Below are 26,550 nucleotides of genomic sequence, written 5' to 3'. Positions count from 1 at the left end.
TGTGGGACTCGATCCCAGGACCCTGAGATCATGACCTGAGCCGAAGGCAGCGGCTCAACCCACTGAGCCACCCAGGTGCCCCCTCTTTTTTATTCTTAAGTAGTATTTTCTTGTACGACTTTTATTCTGCTGTTGATAGACACTTGGATTATTTCTGGTTTTTTATTATGAACCATACCGCTATGAACATTCTTGTGTAGCTCTTTTGTGCAGTAGAATAGCTAGGTCCTAGGGTAAGTATATGTGTATAAGAGCGTTTATAAGAAACTGACAAATGGTTTGCAAAGTGGTTGTACCATTTGCCTCTCCCATAAGTAACGTGAGAGAGTTCCAGTTGTCCTATATCCTCAACAACACAGAGGACCTTCTTCCTTTACATTTTTAGCCATTTTTGTGAGTATGAAGTTATACCTCATTGTGGTTTTAATTTGCATCAGACTCCAATGCATAATAAGTTATGCCATGGCTACTGCTTCTAGATTCTAGTCATGGCTCCTCCTGTTACTAACTGTGTGATCCTGGTAAAACTATTGACCTTAATCTCTTCATCTGTAAAATGAGACTAGAACCTACCCTCTGAAGTTTATGACAAGGTTGAATGACGTAAGGTACGTAAAAATGCTTTCTTCCATCCTGACACAAAGTAGCTCCTCAAGGACTGAAGAATGGTCTCTGCTTGTAGAGTGTATTAATTTGGGCATTAAGCAATCGTTTGGGCCAGGAGGTCTGCATACTATGCTCGAGGCTTCCTGTTTTTATAAATAATTTATTGGCACACAGCCACACATGTTTCATGCTGTAACAGTAGAGCTGAGGAGTTGAAACAAAGACCATATGGCCTGCAGTGCTCTACAGGCTTATGCCATTTACAGGAAAAACTTGCTGAGCCTTGATTTAACCCAGTAATACTGTAGTTTGTTGAATGGTACTACATTTGTTGAATGGTAGTAAAAATCTGAGCCTGAACCAGCCTAGAGCACTTAAGGTACCCATTTAAATCTGGCCCATCTTGTTTAGATTTTCATGTTTAAAGATTACGTGTACATTTAAGAGCAAATTCTGATAACACATGACCTGGTAACTCTGCAGTCACTGCTGCCAAATAGTGACTTGCGAATGCATTCCTTTACTTAATCTGCATTAGAGGTAAAGGAATGTCTGTACGTAAAAAGTCAGACTTGAGAGCTTACTGGAAAGGTGCCCAAACACCTGTATGTGATTAGCAAGACCTTCTTGGATATGCTCTGATTCATGGGCCCTGCCTAGGTAAGGAATAAACTGTGCCTGTGAACCAGGGCAACTTTATTACTTCCACCCATTTTGTTTCTGCAGGCAGCCCCTGGGGGACAAGCATCGCTAATGAAAATATCTGATAGCACACTGAAGTCTGTGCCAGCCACCTCGCAACTCTCAAAGCCTGGAACCACCATGCTCAGAGTGGCAGGAGGGGTGATCACAACGGCCACTTCCCCAGCTGTGGCCCTCTCAGCAAACGGTCCTGCTCAGCCGGTGAGGATTATCATGACAGTAGAAAACCGTAATGCAACATCAAAAGTAGTAAAAACATAAGATATTTAGCAGGTATACCAGTGGGTCATATTTATCTTTTTTAAAAACTTGAAATACAGTTCACATGCCATGAAATTCTCCATTTTCAAGTGTGCAGTTCTGTGGTTTTTATTATATTCTCAAGGTTGTGCAGTCGTCATCACTATCCGTGTAGAATGTTTAATCTCTCCTCAAGCGAACTCCATAAGCAATAGCCGTCACTCCCTGTTCCCCCTCCCTCCCCAACCCCCGATACTAGACAACCACTGATCTTTCTTGCGTCTGGCTTCTTTCTCATATTTTCAGGGTTTATCCACATTGTAGCATGTATTAGTACTACTTTATACGTGAATAGTCAATATCCAATTTTATGGCCATATCACATTCTGTTTATATATTTATTAGTTTATGGACATATGGATGGTTTCTACCTTTTGACTATGATGAATAATGCTACTGTGAACATTTATGTTCAAGTTTTTATATAATCATATGTTTTGGGTTTTTTTTTTTTTTTGCTATATACATAGGGATTCTGGTCATATCATAAGCTGTTAAACATTTTGAGGATCTGCCAGTTTTTCCAAATAGCTGCACCATTTTAGACTCCTACCAGCAATGTATGAGGGCTCCAGTTTTTCCACATCCTTGCTGATGCTTGTTCTTGTACATTTTTTCTTGTTGTTATAGCCATTCTGGTGGGTGTGAAGTGGTATCTCATTGTGGTTTTGATTTGCATTTCCGTGATAGCTAATGATACTGAGCATCTTTGCATGTGCTTATTGTCCATTTCTGTATCTTCTTGGGAGAATTCTCTTCAGATCCTCTGCTCATTATTTATTCTTTTTTATTACTGAGTTTTAAGTGTTCTTTAGATATTCTAGATATGAGTCTCTTATTAGATTTGCAAAAATTTTCTCCCACTCTGTGGGACATCTTTTCACTTTCTTGAGGGTACTCTTTGAAAACCACAAAATTTTAAAATTTTGATGAAGTTCAGTTTATTTTCCTTTTATTGCTTATGCTGTCGATATAGCTAAGAAGCCATTGCCTAATCCAAATTCACAAAATTTGAGCCAGTATTTTCTTCGAAGAGTTTTATAGTTTTAGCTCTTATATGTAGGTCTTTGATCATTTTGAGTTAATTTTTACATGGTGTGAGGTAAGGACCAAACTTCATTCTTTTGTATATAGATAGCCAGTTGGCCCAGCAATAGTTGAAGTCTGTTTCCCTGTTGAATTGTCTTGGCACCTCAAGTTCTTTTTCCAGGCTTTATCTCCTCCTACTAGACCTTTCATATGCTTAGTCATATCACTCTTACTTTGTAGTTCCTTGAACATATCGTGTTCTTTCGTGCTTCTCTTTCTATCTACTATCTTCTGCCAACTTCTGCCAAGAAACATTCCTTTGTCTCCCCCTTTCCTTGTCTTGAATTTTGAGGATTCCCCTAAAGCGCCATGCTTGTACATGAAGTTTTCCCAGTACTCTCCGCTTCCCATCCCTAGACAGAAACAGTAATTTTTCTCTCCAATTTAGTAGTACCTTGTACCAGGCCTACTATAGCACTCCTCATAGTTTGGTAACCCTGTCCTCCTTGAGGGCTTTACTCTGGGCCCTAGCATTTATAAATTTTTTTTTTTAAGCTTTATTCATTTGACAGAGATCACAAGTAGGCAGAGAGGCAGGCAGAGAGAGGGAGGGGAAAGCAGGCTCCCCGCTGAGCAGAGAGCCCGATGCTGGACTCGATCCCAGGACCCCAAGATCATGATCCGGGCCAAAGGCAGGGGCTTAACCCACTGAGCCACCCAGGCGCCCCTGGGCCCTAGCATTTAATGTCATGCCTGCCATGTAGTAGATGGTGGGACGAATGAGACAAATGTTAAGACATTATAGTGAGTTTTTAATAAAACTCATTTTATTCCACTTTTATATTCTGAGTTTATGACTTCTTTTTGGTGTTGAAATATCCTTTTATGAAGAAATGTAATAGGTGGTGAGGGTTTTTGTTGTTCTTCTTAATATGGTAGCCATTAAAAATTTAAAAACTTTTCTGGCCCATGAACTCTGAAAGTTCAGAGTTGGAAACACCGAACAAGAGAGGCAAGGGTATTTGAATGACATGGCATTTAACGGGTAGTTAAAAATAATAGCTAATAGATAACATTTTTGAATATACTACATGGCAGTCATTGTTCTAAGTAAGTTACACTGCTTTCTTCTTAATTTGTACTATTTTTGGCCCTGTGTGTGAGCAGTCAGAAGGAACAACTCCCAGTTCATCATCTGCTATCGGTTCTGTAGTGAAAACTTCTGGGCAGCAAGCAGTGTGTGTGAGCCAGGCCCCCATGCCAACCTGCAAGGCTGCAGCTCCCTCCGTCATCAGCGCCACATCTCTGGTGCCCACGCCAAACCCCATCTCCGGGAAGGCCACCGTGTCAGGTCAGTTGTATCATAAGGACATTCTTGCTCTCTGCCTTCTTTGGACTAGAACATTTTTTGGAAGGTGTTCATGGTATTTTGTATAGTAAGTTGTTAAAAATAGTTAACTCAGCAATATTTTCCATATAGCTGCATTTTTGATCATTTATTCCTAAAATCTACACATAAATCCTTAAGTCCGAAATGGTTTGTGGATGGAATAATAATTTTTAAATGATATAATAAGATTTTAGCCATCCAGAGCTCTGTGGAGTATTTTAACTGCTTTCATCATGTAACTTTGTGGAGAACTGAAAATTTACTCTCCTTACATTAATCATTTTCTTTTTTATTATCATCAGTTTTGAATGGAAGACATTATAAAACATACTTTCATAAACAGTATATAAAATAAAAGTTAGCCTTGATGACTCCAAGTTGTGATTTTTAACAAGAGTTGTTATGTTGGGTAGCGTCAGAGTGACATGTGTGCAGTCTGGCAAGATGGCTGCTCTCTTTGGGCCCACCCCCAGATGGCCCCAAAGAGTGTGCCTTTCACTTTGCTGGTTAACATACAGCACAAATCCTGGAGCCAAATTGCCTTAGTTGAAAAACTTGGTTCAGTTTCCTTGGCTGTAAAATAAGGTTGATAATAATACTGTCATACGGTTGAGAGGATTAATGAATCCATATGTAAGTGCTTAGACTGCTGTCCAACATGTAGTAGCCATTATATAAATAATCGCCGCTATTAGAGCGTTTAGTATCCTTGTCTGCATTTCCTTGAACCCTAAAATCCAAAAAAGCTGTGAAGACCAAAAGTGTTTTTTTGTTTCTTTGTTTGCGTAACTAATTTTAGTGTGAAATCTGACCTCTGTTGGACAGGCTGTTTATATGACTGACTATGAATATTTGTGTTTTGCCACAAAAATACTAATGTGCTTGACGGCAGATACTCCTGTAAAGTACAATAAAAATGTCACAGCAGCTTCACACTGTTAGAAATGTTTCTGAACACTCTTAGATTCTGTGTGACCTTGTTACAGATCAATAACAGCTTACCCGCTGGCACTGATTGACACACAAAAACATACGTTAACACACACAAACACGCGAGTACCTTAGTGCCTTTGGATAAAAGATTGTGAGTGTTGTTATTATTATTGTTATTATTATTATTACTACATTTCATACGTGTCCCCAAACCCCCATGTCTTTTTTTTTTGGGTAGTTTGAGACCAGAGATAAAGGCTGGTAGTTTTTCCCATGACTTCCACCTACCAGTTACCATCGAGCAAGTTCTAGTATAGAAAGTGCTGTTCTCTGCTAACAGAATGTTTGCAGACACTGTTGGGATTGGAATAGAAATTGTAGAAATAGAGGATCACTTTATGAGAAATAAATGCCCTCTCCTTTTCTTTTTTTAGAGAGCTCAATGGGGGTTAGAGTGAGGGGCAGAGGGAGAGAGACTCTCCAGCAGACTCCCCATTGAGCATGGAGCCTGGTGCAGGCTTAATCCCACCACCCTGAGATCATGACCTGATCCAAAATCAAGAGCCATGTGCTTAACCAACTACACCACCCAGACACTTCTGCCTTCCCCTTTTCTAATTAAGTTTTTAACATGAAGTAAATGAAGTCTCCTGGCTTTAAGTTCTTATTTCCTGAGATGCTTCTGCTGAAACTTTCTGTATATAATGTTTTCACAGAAGAGCCAAACTATTTTCCGCTGCCCGTTAATTTTTTTGTTTATATGTCAGCTCTGTTTTAACTGAGGTATACCCATTAATTTTTTTATTTAATTTTTTGTGTGTGCATTATGGAGTATTTTGAACAAGGTCACTGTTGTGCCTGGAGCAGAATGAGCAAGGGAAAGAGTACTAGAACATAAAGTCAGAGTGATAGAGGCCAAATCACATAGGGCCTTTGGAGGTCATGTTAAGAACTTTGACTTTTACTCCAAGGGAAGCCATTGGGAGATTTAAAACAAAGGCGTAACATGATCTGCCTCACCTTTCCAAAGAATCACTGGCTGTAGCACAAGGGGCACTCTGGGGCACAAGGTAGAAACAGAGAGCAAACCAAGAAGTGGACACTAAACAAAATTCGGTGGTGTATCAGGGAGTCCTGGCAATATCAAACTAAAAGAAGTACCAGAAAGAAAACAGAAGATAGTGGAAAGAAATGATCCAAGAAAGGAAACAGTTTATCTCAGAATTGAAGAGACAAACTTCCAAGCTCAAAAGGCACAGTGTCTGGCACAGGGAATGAAAGATGCCTCACATGGAGGCACCGTTTGTTCATGAAATCAAGACCCCAGGGACAAGGAGAGGGTCTGACAAGCCATTAGAAGAAGAAAAGTTCAAAAATTACATTATCATTGGGCTTCTCAGCAGTGCTGGAAGCCGTGAGCCTGCTCTTCAAAATTCTAGGGGAAAATGACTTGTAGCCGAGAGTTCTGTTGCCAGCCGGGTAATTCCTGACAGTGAGGGTAGAAATATTTTCTGACAGGCACAGTTCTAACTCTCTCTTGTGCTCCCTGTCTCAAGACATTACTAAAGTATGGTTTTTTTTTTTTTTTTTAAGATTTTATTTATTTATTTGACAGAGATCACAAGTAGACAGAGAGGCAGGCAGAGAGAGAGAGAGGAGGAAGCAGGCTCCCAGCTGAGCAGAGAGCCCCATGCGGGACTCAATCCCAGGACCCTGAGATATGAACCTGAGCTGAAGGCAGCGGCTTAACCCACTGAGCCACCCAGGTGCCCCAAGTATGTATTTTTTTTTTAACCAGAGTGAAGAGGTATAGAGCAAGAAAGAAGAAGAAATGAGATCCAGTATAGAAGGAAGGCAAAGGGGATTCCCAGGGTAATGGTGAAGGATGTCCCAGGATGGCCACGGGTCCGCAGGCCTGGAAGACCCAGTGGAGCCGATCAGAGAGCTAGGCAAAGTTCTCTCTTAGAAAGAGTAGAACTAGAAGTCACCTAGGAGAGCTGACCATACGGAGAATTATATAAGGGGGGAGGTGGTTTATAGCAGTTTTGAAGAAAGTGGGAAGACTTGGTAAGATGTTGAAGGAGAACTAAGAACTAAAAAAAGAGCAAATATTATCTCCAGAGACCAAAATGGAATCTCAGGGTAGTGGTGTTCTTTGGATCAGTAGAGAACACTACTGGTGGTGAGGGGTGGCAGTGCCTTAAAATGCCTGCGTCTACCCAGATAGCAAGTCCATGTGTGCCATCAAAATTAAGGCCTACGGTAGACAGTCTTTTCAAGTTACTGAGATAAATATTAAAAGAAGGAGCCAACAGGGTTGAGAGTGGATGCTGCTGAGGAACTACATGAAGACGGGGAGAGGTGGAGGAAAGGATGACTGTATTTAATTCAAAGCCTTTTTAGCACTTTATTTTCAACTGATAAGCCTGTAATATTTTGATAAAAATAAGGATTTTAAAAATATGAAAAACCAGGTCATAGTTGTCTTCTCTGAGGGCACGTCTCAGTAAGAACGTACCACCAGACCAATTTGACATTCATCTATTCCAAAGAAAGATTCTCTTTTTTATTTAAGTAACTTAATTTTATTTTATTTAAGTAACTTAAATAAAAAAGAGAATCTTTGTTTCAGAAAGTATTTGTTTCCTTTCCTTTTGCTCATACCCGCTGCTTTCCAGTGCCTTAAAGTATCTTGAGCCTCGAATCCTATAGTTTTTTTCTTTTTTCTTTTTTCTTTTTTTTTAAGAGAGAGAAGGTGAACATGTGAGCGATTGGGGAGTGGGGCGTGGGGCCTGGCGCAGGGCTGGATCTCACCACCCTGAGATCATGACTGAGCCAAAATCAAGAGTCTGATGCTTAATTGACTGAGCCACGCAGGTGCCCCTTGAATGCTGTTTTGTTTTTTTTTTTTTTTAGATTTTATTTATTTATTCAATACAGAGAAACACATTGAGAGAGATAACACAAGCAGGGGGAGTGGGAGAGGGAGAAGCAGGCTTCCCGCTGAGCAGGGAGCCCCACATTGGGTTCTCTGCTTGGCGGAGAGCCTGCTTCTCCCTCTCCCTCTGCCTGCTGCTCCCCTTGCCTGTCTCTCATTCTCCGTCTCTGTCAAATAAAAATAAAATCTTTAAAAAACAAAAAACCTTTTCTGGCTCCTGGCTGCCTAGAGAATGTTTCCAAAATTAGTTCCAAAGTATTCAGAGTTCACTTTAATCTGTGCCCAGTTATCTGTATCCCCTTCACACCAGCCCTATAGATCAAATGCTCTGAAAATCTGTGTACTCACCATGTCTTCTAACTTCTCCCTCTTTGCAGCTCTTACCTTCCAAACATCAGACATTCTCAATTTATCATTTTTTTAAAGCAAACTCTACCTGCAACGTGGGGCTCAAACTCAAGACCCCAAGTTAGCCAGGCACTCTCCCACTTACCATTCCAGAAAGGGTCATCCTCTCCCACTTTCCTTTAGGGGTAACTTCCATACTCCCGTTTCTCTTACACAACTACTGGAGACATTCAGAGGGCCAGTAGAAAACAACAAAGTGCTTTTATTATGAGATAGCACACAGAACAAAACAGAGACGAATGCCGTCACGTAAAACGTAAAACAGCATTCGAGGGGCACCTGGATGGCTCAGTTGTTAAGTGTCTGCCTTTGGGTTGGGTCATGATCCCAGGATCATGACCTGAGCAGCAGACAGACACTCAACTGACTGAGCCACCCAGGCACCTCCAGAGAAGGTTTTTAAGTAGGAAATTACAGTTCTCCAAATCAGTATATAAAATTTTACATCCAATTTGTACCTGTCACAGCTGTATACAGAATGAAGAAATTGTCATAGAAAACAAACATGGGAGAGAACTATCTTAAAATGTTAATGCTGTTGTCTCCACAGCTGGACTGTAAGTGAGATTGTGGGGCAAAACTTGGTCCTCACTGTCACATCATTTTTTTCATTGTGAAATCTTCCACGCCCATGCCTCATGCTTCCAGCTTTCTGTTCGTTGAAGGGGTAGATGCCCTAAGTCCTTCCTCCTGTGAGAACATGTGAATGCTCAAGAGGGCAGGACTTCAAGAAAGCATCTGATCTTCAGCTTGGCCTTATCTTCCAACTTGTTTTAGGATTGCTAAAGATTCACTCCAGTCAATCCAATCCCCAGCAGGCTGTCCTGACGATCCCCAGCCAGCTCAAGCCACTCAGTGTAAATACATCCGGAGGGGTACAGACTATCCTGATGCCTGTGAATAAAGGTAAGTCCATCACCGGGGGTGTGCAGGCCTCCGTGGCTGGGGGACGGAGGGCCATATTCTGCCGGCAGCTCCTCCCCGGGCGGCCTGCCCTTTGACCATCTGTTCTCCTTGGCATTTTGAACTCTGGAGCACTTGACTCTCACCCTGAATGTGAACCCCAGATGATGCATTGGTTTCTAAGTAGCTCCCCATTTCTAAAGTTCAGTAGAGGGATAGTATTTTTAAGGATTTATGAGAGTTCCAGGCTAATTGGATTTTTATTTTCTTAGTGACCAGTCCCCATTTGCACAGTTGAAGATCATAGCTCACTTACCCTTGGGTTGTCAGTAAACAGCCAACCTTGTCAAATCACTATATTCAGTAAGGACCTTTTTAACGTTGTACTGAAACTGTTTCTGTGCCATTCGTCTAAAATGAGGCCATCGCCTGGGAGTGATAATTTTTATATTTCTTACAGCCCCTCTCTCTTTTTTTTAACTTGTTAGTGGTTCAGTCATTTTCTGCCAACAAGTCCCCTGCCATTCTGCCTGTAGCTGCCCCAACTCCGATTATCCCCAGCTCTGCTTCAGCAGCTGTTACAAAAGGTAGGTAGTTTCTCATGGTATTTTTACCTAGAAGTTTTGTGTAAGACATTTTTATAATCTGGGTCCCTTGAATTTCAGCCTCTGAATCAGTCACATCAGAAATACTTACCGAGTATTTCTAGTTTATATAGTAGACTGGACGCTGAGGGAAACAGGAACGGACAGAACATCATCTCCCCTTTAAGAACTTCTAATCAGGTTGAAGAGAGTAGTAGTAGACAGCAAGCGTGATCGATAAATGCGGGATAAGTGATCTGGAAAGTGAATGCTGCAGTATTTCAGTCTTGGATGTCTGGCCAGGGGCAGGGGGTGTGCAGGGTGGAGGACTTCATATGCCATATGGAATGTGGATTATAGCCTGGACTTGAGAAGAGGGAAGCACTGTGAGGGAGCAGGAGAGTGAAGCCGCATGGAGAGGCAGTAGAGACAAAGACTCAGAGGGCTTGTTCGGGGACGTAAACTAGTTAGGGGGACTCATCTGGGAGGAATAGTTGTGGTAAAGGAACTTCAGAGGGGCCAGGTGTTGGCAGGCTGGCCAGGGGGACATTTTGAGTACTAAGCAGACTGAGCTAGTGCGGTGGGTTAGGTCTGTAACAAACATCTAGAATACCGAGAGCTACCATGTGCTAAGAGCCTCAGGTGTACCAGGTACCATGTTAGCTGCTTTATACAGATCACTAGTTCTCACAGGACTTTCAGATAGCTAGTAGGCCCATTTTGCAGATGAGGAAGCTAAAGTTTGGAGATATTAAATATCTCCTTCCCAAACCTTCAAAGTTAAAAAGCAGTGCAGTTAGACTTTGAAGTACATCTGCCTTTCAGGCATGCCAGATCTTCCACAGTAGTCTTGAGAAAAGGTGGATTTGTACCTTATGGCATGAGCAAGTAAAATGGATTTGCTAATTACGGTCTCCTGCCTTTTTTTAAAATAAAATTAGTTGGCACCCAGCCATTCCCATTTATTTACATATGATCTGTGGGTGCTCTTTCATGGTCGAGTTGATAAGTTCCAGTCAAGGTCATAGGACCCATAGAGCCTGAAATATTTACTGATTGGTTCTTTATAAGGGAAGTTTGCCAACCTCTGATCAGAAGATACTGAGGAAAGAACTGGTATCAACCTGGACCAGCATTTCTCCTCAATAGCAGATAGGTTTCATAGGCCTTCCTCATACAGATTCGGATTCAGTTGATTTTGGGCGGGGGGTCAGAGCATCTCTGTTTTTATTTTAATTGTGGTAAAATCTTGTGTATTGAAATGCAGAGGTACTAAGCATACCATTTGATGAACTTCGTTATAAACCCATGTAACCCATTTTCCATTTCAAGATACAGAAATTTTCATTACCTGTGCCCCTTCCAGTCAGTTCCCAACCCCCATAGGCAGCCACTGTTCTGATTTCCCTTACAACTGAGCAGTTGCGTCTATTTTTTTAACTTTATACGAGTGGAAGCACATGCATGTCTGGTTGTATTTATTCACTATAATGTTTTGGAGATTCATACATACTGTACCTGTATAGTATTCCACATTGTAGGGAATACACTTGAATTTGTTTGCCATTTCTCCTTTTGGTGGACTTTAGGGTTGTTTCCAATTTGGGGCTGTGTGCACAATTCTGTGAGAGCATATTCTCTAGTCGAATAGCTCTGTCAACCTGAAAATGCTAATTATATAATTCTGTAGTTGAGGGCCCAATTAACATGAGTATACTTGTACCTACAGAACTGGAGTATGTGAACTTTTTCTAAGTACCTCCTTCTGATACTTGAAGTCTTGGAATCACTAGGGATTGAGGGAATATGTGAAATTAGCAGGGTCATTGGAGTGAAATTAGCAGGGTCATTCACTACAAATCAATATATACATGTAAAAAGTTAATTTTTTATATAGAAATGAAATGCTAACAACCTGCTAAACAGTTCTGAAGTGAAAAGACCTAAATAAATGGGAGGATATACCTTGTTATACCTTGTTATAAATACAGTTGGCCCTTCAAACAACACAGATTTGAACTGTGCAGGTCCACTTAACACAGAATTGTTTCAATACGGTACAGTACTTAAGAGAAAATATATTTTCTCTTCTTTATGATTTTCTTAATATTTTCTTTTCTCTAACTTTATTGTAAGAATACAGTATATATTACATATAACATTCAAAATATGTGTTAATCAACCATTTATGTTATCATTAAGTCTTCCAATCAATAGTACACTATTAATATTAAGTTTTTGAGGAGTCAAAAAGTTATGGATGGGTTTTCGACTGCAGAGATTTGGTACCCCTAACCCTCCAAGTTGTTTAAGGCTCAACTGTAATTTATTATAAATATGATAAATTATATTAATTTACAGAAAGACCTGACATGTTACCAGTTTTCCCCCCAAAAATGACGTGTAGACTCAATATAGTCCCAGCCAAAATGCCTGCAGTGTTGGGGGGTGTGTGTGTGTATAGAAGTAGGCTAAGTCTAATATGTATGTGGAAATGCAAAGGCCCAGAATAGCTGAGGCAGTTTTGAAGAACAAAAAGGTAGGGGACTTGGACCACCAAATACACATACTATAATGTTACAGTATTAAGATAGTGTTATATTGGGGCACCTGGGTGGCTCAGTGGGTTAAGCCGCTGCCTTCGGCTCAGGTCATGATCTCAGGGTCCTGGGATTGAGTCCCGCATCGGGCTCTCTGCTTGGCGGGGAGCCTGCTTCCTCCTCTCTCTCTCTGCCTGCCTCTATGCCTCTATGCCTACTTGTGATCTCTGTCAAATAAATAAATAAATTCTTTAAAAAAAAAAAAGATAGTGTTGTATTCAAGAGTAGATAGAATAATGGAATAGAAAAGAAAGCCCCGAAATAGACTCACACATTCACACATTTATGGTCACTTGATTTGTGACATTCAGTAGGGAAAGGGTGTCCATTTCCATAAGTAGTGCTGGGTTAATTAGATATATCCATTTAGGAAAACAATGAACCTTACACCATAAGCAAAAATTATTTTGAGTTGGGGCGCCTGGGTGGCTCAGTGGGTTAAGCCTCTGCCTTTGGCTCAGGTTATGATCTCAGGGTCCTGGGATCAAGCCCCACATCGGGCTCTCTGCTCAGTAGGGAGCCTGCTTCCTCCTCTCTCTCTCTCTGCCTGCCTCTCTGCCTGCTTGTGGTCTCTGTCTGTCAAATGAATAAATAAAATATTTTTTAAAAATTTAATTTGAGTTGGTTTATGAACTTATGTGAAAGGTTAAACAGTAAAGCTTTCTAGAGGAGAATATAAGAATGTCTTCATGACTTTGGGCACAGATGTTTTAAGAGCAAAAAATGTGAACAGACCCTGCACAGAAGAGGGTATCCAGATAGCTCAGAGAGATGTGAAAAGTTGTACAAACTCATTAGTTATCAAGGAAATGCAAATAAAAGGCATAGTGAGATGATGCTGTTAGAGCACCAAAATTCGAAATACTGGCCATATTGAGTTTTGGCAAGGATGCAAAGCAGCTGGAACTTGCCTGCTCTGCTGGTGGCACTGTAAATTGATACAGTCACTTAGGAAAGCAGTTTGGCATTGCCTAATAAAGCTAACTGTACATCTGCCCTCGGTTCCAGCAAATACACTTCCAGGAAGTGCGCATGTATGTCCATCCATCAAAAGAAATATGCAAGAACGGCCATTGCATTGTTATTTGTAATAGCTAAAAAATGCTGATGGACAGGATTATGTACAGTGTGATTCCAGTTATGTGAAGTTCAAAGTGGATGAAAGGTGGTTGTCTTTGGCAGGCAGGAACCACCAGAAGTGTAGGGAGCCTGGTTGAGGACTAGGAATATGCCATCTTTTTTTTTTTTTTTTTTTTTTTTTGGAGGTTTATTTAAGTAAGCTCTGTACCCCCTGTGGCATGACCCCGAGATCCAGAGTCCCATGCTCTTCTGACTGAGCCAACCAGGTGCCCCAAAATACTCTATATCTTGATTGGAATGGTGTCCATGGGCGTGTACCTAGGCAGTTGAGCCATACAGTTGGTATTTGTGCATTTATGCAAGTTTATGCATCAGTAAAAAGGGGGGAGATGGAGCATATCTCATTTGTAGACCCTTGTTATGTAGGAAAGTACTGAGGATGTTGAGTACAGAAAGGACACGACAAAGGTCATGTGCTGACATGCAAGGTGAGTTTTAAGGGGAAGAGACTGAAGGCAGGGAAGCTGATGCAGACGTAGAAGGTGTGTGGTCATGTTCTTTTGATCCCAGAAGACTGCGAAAGTACAGGGAGGCACGTGCACCTGAGACACTGCTATCTTCCATCAGTAAATTTGGTAAGATTCAAGCCTGCTGTATTTGGCTTGACTGTTTCCAAGCACTGTAGATCAGATTTTTGCTTTCTGTCTTATGTGTCAGAACACTAAGATAAAGCCGAAAGTTGACGGAACTTAGCTGGAAAGATGATATCCAAAAGGGTACTAGAACTTAGAACAGGCCAGCATTGTATTTTAATGTGGCAGTGTGTGTGTGCGGTTTAGTGAGGGGGCTATCGCATAGCAGTGTGCTTGGCCCTTGAAGAAATATATAAAAAGCCACTATATTGCCCTGCCTTGTCACGAGCCTGGTGTCGCTCCCCCTGAGACCCACGGTAACAGTTCTTCCCTTGTCTGCTGATCCTGTGACGCTCGGCGCCATCTCAGTCCCCCGGCTGTGTCCCTACAAGCAGCTGGTGTGGTAGTGTCCTTACTGAGTCTCCGTGGAAGAGCTTTTGTTTCTGCCTGCACGTGTCCTTCCGTCATTGAAGGCTGACAGCTCTTTTTTGTTGCTCTTCCTTTGTAGTAAAGACCGAACCAGAAGTGCCTGGGCCAGGCTGCCTCTCCCAGGAGGGTCAGACAGCTGTGAAAACAGAAGAAAGTTCTGAGCTGGGAAACTATGTCATCAAGTAATTATTTCATTCCTTTCTAATGGAGTTGTGCATTTGGTATTTTACTGGGTACTTTTTGAAACCCATGCCTGTAAGAGCTGAGTTTGTGTAGAGTTGTGTCTGTATAGAAGTTAGCTCTTTGGAGGGTGGAAGCCCTCTGCCCACGTGCAGTGAGCAGGTGTTCACTCTTGATGCATGGCCGGGGGTTCTTCACTTAACTCTTCCATATCACTTTCCAATTTGTCGCCTCCAAAGCCTCAGGTGGGACAGATCTCCCTCCAGCGGAGCTTGACAGCATGTGCTTTCTTTGCTGAATCCTTGGGCATGAAATTCCTGTGGTGTAATTCTTGAGTGTGTATACATTTTACACCTGAGTATCCACACACCCACCTGACTGTAAACAGATGCCTCTTCATGGGCTGTACATACTCTTCTGAAAATACTTCATGAGATTTTCTAATTTCCAAATTGGGAACCCACCTCTGCTCATGTATTTTGAAGTAAGTCAAATTATTGGGGATGGTGGAAACTTAAGCCACTTTCACATGATTGGTGACAGCATGAGCTGGAATAATCCTAAGAATAGGCATTTGTATATAGTAATGTCCTGTCTTAATGTCAGTCAGCTGCAAAAAGGTATGTGGCTAGTTAATTTTAAAGTACAGATAAAATGATATTTGTATAAATTGCATTTCTGGGGTCTCATCTAGTTTATGTTTAGAATGTTATCTGTGGAAGGAAAGACATCCCCAATATAATTGGTTTATTTTAATTCCCTTGGAAAGAAGGGAATATATACATGACTTCGTGTGTGTGTGTGTGTGTGTGTGTGTGTGTATGGCTAGAAACTGTTGTATTTTCTACCTTACTATTCTTTTTTTTTTTTAAATCCCTCTCAGGATAGACCATTTAGAAACTATCCAGCAACTCTTAACAGCAGTAGTAAAGAAGATCCCCTTAGTCACTGCAAAAAGTAAGACCATTATCTGAATATACGGATGCATTTTTAAAGCTGTGAACTATTGGGATATTGAGTCACCTTGAATCATCTTACATTATAAAGCAATACGGATGAGGTAGTTACTGAGGTGGTTTGGGTTCTAACTATAGTTCATTTTTAGGATCTTAGAATTCACAATATCTTGGTCAACCAGTTGGTCTTTTATTGTATGTAAATTATAAGTCTGTTGTGTATATAATTAAAACTGCATAGTTTTTAATGTTTTTAATAAGGAAAGAAATAAGCATTTGCCTACAATGTGCCAGACTCTGCAGGCTCTGTACTTTTACTGTCTCTCGTGGGATAGTCGGTATCACCTCCCATTTTTACAGATGAGAAAACTGAGGACAAACAAGCGAGGTTAAGTAACTTGCGTAAGATCACTAGCTGTGGGTGGTGAGGAAGAATACTAACCTCGGTCTGTTTGACTCCAGAGCCATTAATCTTCTGTCACCCACTGTACCTCACTTTGTTGAAGGCATGATTATGCAGGACTTCTGGCAATGAAGTCTGCTGTCACTGCCCCTTGTCAGCAAGACTGAAACAAACACTTGCTTCTCAGCCCCAGTTGTTCTGACAACCAGCTGCCTTTAGGGGGCAGGTAGCCTGTTGATACTTAAGTGTGTGCACTCAAGCAAGATGACTGCAGATGTTTACAGGCAAGGGAGGAAGCCAGATTATCATATTACATTCATGGGATTATGAAAACAATAGGCCAAGTACAGCCTGCCCTGCTTATTTTTTTTCTAACAGCAAAGAAATTACCTCTTTTCCCTTGGTTCTTGAAGCCTGGGGGTCATTCTGATGTAGTTCAAAGTACACATTCAGGGACATTTTCCTAGCCCACAGGAAAATTTTTTTAAATCTCTGTGTTTTAAAATTTTAGATACAAAGAGAATATTAGAGCTGGAAGGCAGGTCAGAAAACTTCTTTCCCAACAGTCATTTTACAGGTTGGAAAACTGAGGCCCAGAGAGGTGCCGTGGGTTGCCTGACGCTACTCAGTGAGTTAGGGCTGGATCTCATATCTGCTCCTGCTGGAGCATACCATGTGCACTGCGCCCGAGGGGTAGGCAGGCTTTTGCCATGAAGCCGGTTCCCCAGAGGCCGTATGTGTTCCCCGAGGTGTATGTGTTGTTTGCATACACACGGATAAATAAGATGCCTTCCCTTTTAAGCAGAAGGCCTCTGTGTTAGGCTGCAGGAGAGCTTGGCAAGATATGGAACACAGGTCCCGTAAACAGGTCTAGAGAAACTTCAGGACATACCTCTAGCGAAAAAGATTTGACTGGAACATAAGTTTATTCAGAGTGTGCCGGATATGTGCGTTCTAGGTGAAGACGCCAGCTGTTTTTCTGCGAAGTCTGTGGAGCAGTATTATGGCTGGAACATTGGGAAAAGGAGAGCTGCCGAGGTAATCCCAGGTGCTCTGCGGGCTTCCCAGAGCCTGGGGAGACGGTAACCAGAACATACGTGCATTCTGGCTGCTTCCATAAACCTCATCTGACAGAAGAGTGATAAAATTTATAGCGCATTTTGTTAAATATTTAATGGTAGAATTTTTTCCTCCATTTAAAATCTCAGTCTTCAAACACTTGTAGCTGCTAGCCTTTGATAGGTCTACTTGTTTCTGCGTTGATAAAAATTCTAAACATCTTTTATGATTTTCTTTCACTATATGAAAATGAAACCAAGTATTTGTTGAGTACTTAAAATGTGGCTGCTACTGTGCCCGGTGGTGGGGCTCTAGGAGAAAGTGGCACAGCCTAAAGCATATGCTTAGGAAGCTGTGAGAAAGTTAGTGTGATGGGTTTGGAGAAGTTCAGAGGGGAGAGGGAGGCTGGAGACCAAAGGTGGAGACCAGATGGAAAACTTTTTAGGCCACACCTAGGAATTTCAGTGTTATTTCATGAACATCAGGTAGAAGTTCCTTGGCTTCTTTTTAAAACTTTTTAAGATACAATCAGATTTAAAAAAAAAATTCTAACAAGTTCAGTTAGCAGGGTCATTTACAGTTGAGTGATTTATTTGAACACACTGTGAAGTTTAAAATTGATCATGATTAAAAAAAAAATTTGTTTTTAAGTGGCAAAGAGCAATGACCATGCGAAAAGTCTTACAAGAAATCCTGGAGAAGAATCCAAGATTTCACCACCTGACTCCCCTTAAAACCAAGCACATTGCTCACTGGTGTCGCTGTCATGGCTACACTCCACCCGATCCCGAGACCTTGAGGAGCGACGGCGACTCTATTGAGGACGTGCTGACCCAGATCGACAGCGAGCCAGGTATGCCTTCAGTGGGGCTCCCTGGGTCTGTCAGTAGCCTGAGAGGTGGTTTCATGGAACAGGCGCTCAACTCTTCTGCTTCCAAGGTTCTTGGGCTGCGCCGCTTCAGCCCTGGAGGACTTGAAGAACAGGGGCCTTGGCTCACCTCTAGCTGTGTGTTCTGTCTCCCTCTGGTCCCAGTACAGCCCCTACAGAACTATTTGTGCCTGAGTGTCCCCAGCATTGGGCCTCAGCCAGGAATATTCCAGCCCGTGGCATATGACAGACACATACTGTTTGTTCCAGGGTCCCCCTCCTTAGCATCATTTCTTCTTTGAAGACTTTGCTGATCCCCTTCCTTTCCTCCAGATGGAACTGACTTCTCCTTCCTTTGTGACCTTTTGACCCCCATAGACAGGTCTACCCTATCTCCTCGAAGATGTAGGCGCTGTCTTATGTGTTACTTTATCTCCAGACCTCGCTGGGACATACCCAGTGCTGGAGACACAGATGGAAACCACTAATTAGTACTGCAGATGAGATGAATTGTTTTATGGTAAACAAACAGTTGTGCTCTGTGGGGGTGGGAGCAGGGCATAAAGGATGCGTGGGGAGAATATTTTTGAGTTTCACCTTAAAGAATGAGAAGGGTTGTTTTCTCCTCCCAACCATACTTTTCTAGAAAAGCAGGAGCTCCACCTCCCAGTTTGAGAGAGCCTGGAGCACAGGGAGTGTGTGTGTGAAGGAGGCGGGTGTTCTTAAGACTTAGCACAAGTTCCATTTCCTCCATGAAGCTTTCCTGAGAGCCCTAATGCAGGATGACCTCTTCTTTCTCTGAAATCCAGCAACACTAATTCCAGAACCTTACTGGTTTGTCAGAAATAAGTATGTAAGTTCTTCGGAGGACAGAAAGCATGTTGGTCATCTCCGTGCTTCACTGGCAGCAGATGGGAAGCACAGCACGTCACACACACAGGCGTTCTGTTACAGTGACTGGTGAATTTGTAAGCGCCAGTCAGTGAAACAGAAGAAGCTAGAAGCTGGATGCCCCATCACCACCAGCCTGCCTGGGTATCCTAAGCCCATCTTGTACCTGGTGTGGACCTCACTTCCTCATCCCTAAGGTGAGAGGATGCGCTGGAAGGTTCTGAGGTCCCCTCCGGCTTTGTTCTCTCTGTTAGACGTTGTGTACATCAACGTCTTAAAGACGACGCTCAGTGTGTACTCTGTGTTAACGTACTAGCCTCTGAGCAGTGAGAGGCGCTCAGCTGGGTGATACTTATTTTCCTCGCTGTGTACTTTAAGATTTTCCAGACTTAAACGATATGAAAATGGGTTAGTCGTTAGTATCTGGGGCTTCAGGGCATGGCCTAGATTTTGGTGGTGTGAGTCCAAATTACATACTGTTTTGTCTTAGATTGCAGTCGCATCACCTATATAGGTAACATGAGTCACCTGTCTCTGTGCTTGTCTGTCTCATAAATTCCTAGTTCTCACAGTTACAGATCCACAATATTCAAGAACTGGAAAGAAGGTCAGCTCCCTTGATACTGACCCTTCTTCTCTGGGTCTCACTCGCACTGTTGGTCTTACAGAGATGGTAGGTCCTTCCTGTGGCCAGCACAGCGGTCCTAAGACTGACCCCCTCTCATTTAGAGTGCCCGTCGTCCTTCTCCTCTGCCGACGACCTCTGCCGGAAACTGGAGGACCTGCAGCAGTTTCAGAAAAGAGAGCCAGAGAATGAAGAGGAGGTGGACATCCTCAGCCTCCCGGAGCCGGTAAAGATCAGCATCAAAAAAGAACAGGAAGAGAAGCAGGAAGAAATGAAGTTCTACCTACCACCAACACTGGGGTCGGAATTTATTGGTGACATCACCCAGAAGGTAGGGGTTGTGGCCTCTGCTGTTTCTTGGTCACGAGCCAGACCTTCAGTCTTGTACGTGGATGCCAGACTTGCCTGGTGAAGTAAAGGTGTGAATTTCTTCTGCCTGGTGAACTTGGGGTGTGCTCTCTGGGCATCCCCCACCCCCCCGCCACGCATCAGGGCAAGAAAACGAACTCCACGTGAAGAGGTTGCTTACTGGCCATGGAATTGAAGCAGAGGCAGCTAGGGATATAGTTTTTCTTTTTTTCCTTTTTTTTTTTTTTTTTTTAAGATTTTATTCATTTATTTGACAGAGATCACTAGTAGGCAGAGAGAGAAGGGGAAGCAGGCTCCCCACCGAGCAGAGAGCCTGATGTGGGGCTCGATCCCAGGACCCTGGGATTAGGACCTGAGCTAGGGGTGCCTGGGTGGCTCAGTGGGTTGAAGCCTCTGCTTTCGGCTCAGGTCATGATCCCAGGGTCCTGGGATCAAGCCCCACATCAGGCTCTCTGCTCCACAGGAAGCCTTCTTCCCCCCCTCTCTCTTTGCCTGCCTCTCTGCGTGCTTGTAATCTCTCTCACTCTGTCAAATAAATAAGAAAAACAAAATCTTTAAAAAAAAAAAAAAAAAAGGACCTGAGCTGAAGGCAGAAGCTTTACCCCACTGAGCCACCCAGGTGCCCGGGATAGATAGTTTTTTACTTTTGTCTTTGGTATTTGCCTCTGTGGAAGCGCCACTCCTTCCTGAGGCACATGTCCTAATACTTGAGAGGCCAAGCCTTCTCTGACATTTTTCAAGCTCCTAGGGGCCCTGCCTGTGGTATGGGTGGGCGCACATGTTACCCTGTGGCACAGGAGAGAATCCCCTGTTGGCCTCTAGCAGAGCTCAGCAGTGCGGCAGCCTCTGCCCACTTGTACCCAGTACAGCTGCTTGGGACCCTGAGTGGAGGCGGTGTTTGTTTCATTTAGACAAGAAAATCCAAGATGGGGTGAGCACAGGTGCCAGCTGTCTCTTCATCACCTTTTGCAAACAGCCCCTGAAGTCTGATTCTAAGCTTCCCAGTGGGTTGATTCCACTATCAGGATTCCTGGCAAATCCTGGCCATGTTCTTCATTTGGAGGTAAAAGGAGGACTCTAATAGCATGTTTAACAACCACTCAGAAACAGAGAGGACCTTGTATTCTCCCAGGTGTTACATTTTGTGTTACTCCTGCGGAGTTTTGTCCAGAGTGCTCGTAGAGTTACTCTTTCAGCCAGCCAGCTCTTTGGATATCTGAGAAGTGTGCTTGTTTGGAGAGAGGTGGTTTTCAGTGTGGAGATAGGAACAAACGGCTTTTCCGCTTTTCCAGATCGGGATCACCCTGCAGCCTGTGGCGCTTCACAAGAACGTGTACGCATCGGTGGTGGAGGACATGATTTTAAAGGTGGGTGCCGGCTGCAGCAGGGCTGTGAGCAGCTGCCGCCCGGGGCTGGGGCACTGAGGTGCCAGTGGGCAGGATAGCCTGGGTCCGGGGCTGTTCTGAGTAAGGGATGGGGCAGAAATGGAACAGAGATCGTAAGTTTTAGGATTTTTCATCTTAATCGGGCTTCATGTTTTCTGATTTTTTTTTTTTTTAAAGATTTTTTAAATTTATTTGACAGAGATCAGAGTAGGCAGAGAGGCAGGCAGAGAGGGAGGAAGCAGGCTCCCTGCTGAGCAGAGAGCCCGATGTGGGGCTTGATCCCAGGACCCTGAGATCATGACCTGAGCCGAAGGCAGAGGCTTAACCCACTGAGCCACCCAGGTGCCCCTGTTTTCTGATTTTTAAAAGAACTATATAGTGGGTCTTCTGAGTGTGAAAGCATCTACAAGTTTCTGTGCTGACGTCACTCGAATGATACTTTTTAGTGCCTTCTGAAGCAATCTGAGATGAGTGTTCTTGCTGCTTTAGGATGTGACAGAAGCAAAGCCTTGGGTTTTCCCCACATGTCACAACAACAGAGAAACAGCCACAATTGTTCCAACCCTGGGCAAGAGGATGACAAACCAGCTTCCTTACCCATCCTGATGTAGCCCTGTGGCTACTTTTCTGGTCAGACCCCTCTCCCAGCAGGGATAACTCACAAATAACCCTCACTGGTTTTCCTTTTTTAAAAAAATAGAAATAACCCAGATTTTTTTTTAAGCTTTTATGTATTTAAGGGAGAGTACAAGCAGACTGGGGGAGGGGCAGAGGGACAAGCAACTTAGTGCTGAGCAGGGAGCCCAAGACCGGCTTGAGCCTAGGTTCCTGGGCTCATGACCTGAGCCAAAGGCAGATGCCCAGCCAATTGAGCCACCTTGGTGCCCCCCCAACCTGTTTTCCTTAAAAACAGTGTCTGATTAATGAGCCCCCCCCCCCCCTTGTTCATAATTTCTCAGAATCTTGGGCTTTATTTTTGTAACCTAATATTTGTGGTCTATTATTTGGACCTTTAGTTTTTCCTTAAGGAGTTTTGATCCTTAGATACATTTATTTGCAAAGTTTTGTATACGGGATGAGGTCATATGTGTCCCACCTCACCAGCAGGGTAATCCTATCTTCTGTCATAGGCCACGGAGCAGCTGGTGAATGACATCCTGAGACAGGCTTTGGCGGTTGGATACCGGACAGCATCTCACAACAGGTACTGAGATCTCTTTCCTCAGTGGTACTAGGGTTACAGATACTTCCTGACAGTTTAGTTGCCCATGAAGAGATTTTCTACCTCATCCAGTTGGAGATGGAGGTGTCCGTGTTTGGGAAGCTCTCAGAACCAGACAGACTTAGGAGTCTGCTTGGTCATTTCGAGACTCTTGTGATTGTGAAAGCTCAGCTTTACCCAGAGGTCTGTATCTTCCTAGTCACTCCTTCAGACACACTGTTCATTAGGACTGTCTTCCACTACTGGGTGAAACAAATGCCAGTTCTTTGTAAAGAAAAGATAATATTGACTGTGATGTGTTAGATGTGGGGGTCAGACATCATATACGCTACCTGATTTGTTTTTCATGGGAGAATTCTGCCCCTTTTTAGAAGTCAGGAAACCAGGCTCTGAATGTTCCCGTTCCCTGGCTTTCCCAGCACTTACACGGTGGGCCTCATTGCCCTAACGCTCACCCGCTCACCACTGCTTTGCTGCCCCCTTATCGTCATTGGTCGGGACACGGAGTTTTGCCTTTTTCCCAGGCCCTAGAGCATGGCAGACAGCCCTTTTGTTTTTCCACATCCTGGCATTCCTTTCCAGGGAAACAAGTATTTTATTCCAGTATCCTTCAAGCCTGTCCTAAATTTGTAAAACTGTATCAAAAGCATCGGAGGACATAAAGAGGCCTACATCAGAGGACTATTAGGTCAGACTTCACAGGATCAGAATACATGGGGCAGTGCAGAAGACCTCTTTAAGAAAGAAGGAAGGAGAAACAGGAGTTTGGGAATGTTCTTTGTCGTGTGTGAAGCCCAAGAGTGTGGGCTGAGTGCTTTCTGTGGCTCTGCTCGCCTCCGTCATCCCAGTTGTGGAGCTAGGGTGGCTGGGACGCTGTTGACAGGAACATTTATCCCCCTGGCCTGGCTCGGCTCCGTATCCCCTGCCCCCCGACAGACAGAACCATGGTCCCGCAGTTCAGCAGCCCTTTGAGTCAGCTCAGTGGGCTCAGACAGAACGGCGAAATCATTGTGCTGTTTTGCTGTCCTTTCCTTCCTTCCTCTTTTCTCAATCCTCAGAGGCTTTTTTCTTCATTGTTCAACCAATGCCTGGGACTGGGAAGTCTGATTTGAGCCCCAGATTGGGCTGGCTGTGAAGAGGGCAGGCCAGTCTTTACTAAAACTAAAGAAATCAATGGGAAAGGAGAGCGAGCAAGAACATGGACCTGGCCTCCCCCGTGCCAGAAGGCCCTAAATCGTGCCTCAGCTCTGTCTCCCTTCTGGGAGGGTGGGGATGGGTGGAAGCCCTTTTGATAAATTGATTAAATTATTAAATACTTTAGAAAATTGCACCTAACATGCTTTGTTTTTGGACAGGATTCCCAAAGAAATTACAGTGAGTAACATTCACCAGGCCATTTGTAACATTCCTTTTCTGGACTTTCTCACAAATAAACACATGGGGATATTGAATGAAGACCAGTGAATGGAATGAAGATGCCCTTAGAAAAGCAGGATTTGCAGATGTATCCGAAGCTTCGAACTGCGACGACTCTTCTCTTTGGGGAAGGAGGTGATTGTCTGTGTGCCTCGAAATATTATGGCTACCAAACCATTGCCTCCACTTAAATCACTGTAACACCAGAGTATTCGGTCCCAGATCAGATCCCTTTAGGACAGAAGTTTCTGAGTCTAGAATGAAGCTGTGAGGGGATGTGTGCTCTGTCAGCTTGCATTTGCTCGCTCTCTGGAAAAGCTTTGGGACAGAGTCTCCAAGCTGGGCCAGGCCACGTGCAGCAGGTCCTTCTCTGGGTGTCAAGGGGTACCTTGGGCCACACTGGTGGTCCACCTATTCTGGGGCTACAGGCAGCTCCTGCAGTTACCCTGGTAACCTCTGGAGCCAGGCGGGGCTTCTGCCCTCATCTGGTGGCTGTGGCGTGGGGGACCCCATCAGCTTTAGAGGGCAGTAACTTAGAGGGCAGTAACGCCTTGCATAAGTCAGCAGAACCTGGGAGCCCACACGCTGTGCAGAAGTGTTTCCATGGAGCACAGGGACATTACTGCAGCCAAGGTCAGCACCGTCAAGGGGTAGGCAGATCCCAGCAAACGTCCGTCCGGGAAAGGTCCGACTATAACCAAGCAGCTCTCCATAGGTCAGTAATAGAGAACACCCACAAATCCCAGGCACCTGGCCGACCTGGATCAGCTTTGTGTGTGTCAGGCAGAGCTGGTTCCACAGCATTCACGGGGTATGCAGGTCACCCCATGGTGAGGGACCAGTGGGGAGCAGCCCCTGGGCCAGGCCTGCTGGGATGGTGAGTCCTGTCAGTGGACTTAGTGCCCTGTTCTTTTCCACTTGGCTTTTCCAAAGAAAAGCGTTTCAAGGAAACACTGTGAGTGCCTTAAAGAGAGAGAAATGACTGCCGAAGCCACGAGATAGGAATGTCAGTGCTCAGAAGCAGTGAGAATAGATTGTGCCCAGATGCAGAGCCCTCTTGGCAGGAGAAGTGAACAGGAGGAGGAGGGTCCACAGGGCCTGTGTGATACTCAGTTGCATTACAGATACTTTGTCCTAACATAGTCTGTGTCGAAGGAAAGGAGAGAATTTATTCTGTGAGCAATCTGCTCAAAGGAAATTTGAAGTTTGTGAATCAAACTTACCCAGTGAACAACATAACTGAAGTTTCCATGAGTTGTGTAGACGTTTGGGTCAGGAACAGAAGGCAGGGAAGTGACCAAGAGATCTGCCCTTCTCTATTCAGCCTCCGAGGATTGCAGGTGCACAAGGAAACCTGTTCAATAAGGCATCAGGCATGCCCGGGCTCAGTAAAAAAGTTTAGTGCATAAAGGCTCAGATACTCTATACATTAACCTCTGTAAGCAAGGCCAGTGGACAGGTGAATAAATTTATTCAGCAGCGGACTGTGACAGTTCTACAGGATGGAGGATTTGATCCCAATGAGAACAGATCGATTTATTACAGGTATGAAAGCCTGAAGTAATTATCTTTTTGCAAAAGAATATTAAATCATTTAAAAGTTCCCATATGTGTTAATGTTTCAGATGTATTTGTATCATAACATGTAACATAATTGTGTAACAAAATCTACAATAAATCTTTTAGTATTTGTGTTGGGTTTTTCTGAGTTCGAAGCACTACACTTTGGTAGGTGGTTCTTCCATGAGGTCTGAAGGAGCTGGGATCGGGCAGAGGTATAGGTATTTGTGTTTACATTAATCCTGCCACTTCTTTCCAAGAATTTGCAGCTATACAAGATAAAGGATTACAGTTACATAAAAGTCTGGAAAAAAAATTTAGAAGATGCACACTGACCCAGAAGTTAAGGATTTCTGACAGCTTGGGGCAAAGGAAAACTACCTAATGGACCTCGGCACCTCCTCAAAGCCAAGGCAAGGAGGGAAACCGTTCCTGTTGTCTAAGGAAGAAGCACACTGGTCTGTCTGGAAAGCTGGAACTGGTCTCTGCTGAGGTCTGGAAGAAGTTAATCCGGGGACACAGTCCTGCTGTGACCATCTGCTAGCAGAATGGCTAAAAAAAAATAAAAAACCAAAAATGCAGAAACATTTCAGAAATGACCACTTTTTACATCCACCCTTAACAAAACTAAGGGCTTTGAAAGCTTTGGTTCTTCAAAGGCAGGAAGTTCTGCAGGGCAGAGGCATTGGGATTCCAGATCCATAGCTTTCCTGGGACCAGACTTCACCTCAGCCTTTAGGGAATCGAAATGTCCAGGGTAAGGAGAATAGGGGTGTTGCTTAGGCTCCTTTCCTGAAGGTTGATCTCAGCCAAGGTTTGACTGGAGCCTCAGGACAGAGATTCATGTCCCAGGCAGTTCCTCAGCTGGGGACTCGCTCTTCCTGACAGAAGCCTGTGTGAACAGCGCTGGCAAACCTGACCCCACTAAAGGGGACATTCCCCCGTCTGCCCAGGTGGGGCTGTAGGGTCAAGGTTTTTCAAAAGCTCCTTTTTAGGAGTTTGGCTGAAAATCCTGGTGTTAGTACAGGTATGAAAGTATCCTCATTTGTACTGGGTTTTTCTGAGTTTTGAAGCACCATGGA

The 26,550-nt window shown here is 43.7% G+C and overlaps 1 protein-coding gene across 4 annotated transcripts in view; it reads left to right on the top strand.

The window, feature by feature from the left end:
- YEATS2 (YEATS domain containing 2) overlaps positions 1-25,598 on the top strand; it is a 116,960-nt gene extending 91,362 nt beyond the window's left edge. For all 4 annotated transcript variants that reach the window (XM_059391439.1, XM_059391441.1, XM_059391440.1 and 1 more), the window contains exons 20-31: positions 1,333-1,509; positions 3,805-3,988; positions 9,084-9,212; positions 9,698-9,796; positions 14,614-14,716; positions 15,598-15,671; positions 17,032-17,111; positions 17,784-17,985; positions 19,621-19,847; positions 21,178-21,252; positions 22,401-22,474; positions 23,848-25,598. In XM_059391439.1, the coding sequence (XP_059247422.1) occupies positions 1,333-1,509; positions 3,805-3,988; positions 9,084-9,212; positions 9,698-9,796; positions 14,614-14,716; positions 15,598-15,671; positions 17,032-17,111; positions 17,784-17,985; positions 19,621-19,847; positions 21,178-21,252; positions 22,401-22,474; positions 23,848-23,956 (1,533 nt within the window). In that variant the 3' untranslated portion in view covers positions 23,957-25,598. The remainder of the gene's footprint in view (positions 1-1,332; positions 1,510-3,804; positions 3,989-9,083; positions 9,213-9,697; positions 9,797-14,613; positions 14,717-15,597; positions 15,672-17,031; positions 17,112-17,783; positions 17,986-19,620; positions 19,848-21,177; positions 21,253-22,400; positions 22,475-23,847) is intronic.
- Positions 25,599-26,550: the final 952 nt, after the last annotated feature.

Source organism: Mustela nigripes, chromosome 2 (assembly GCF_022355385.1).
Source record: "Mustela nigripes isolate SB6536 chromosome 2, MUSNIG.SB6536, whole genome shotgun sequence".
Taxonomy (NCBI): Eukaryota; Metazoa; Chordata; class Mammalia; order Carnivora; family Mustelidae; genus Mustela; species Mustela nigripes.
Note: the sequence above shows the minus strand (reverse complement) of the source record. Positions and strands in the feature narration are given on the sequence as shown.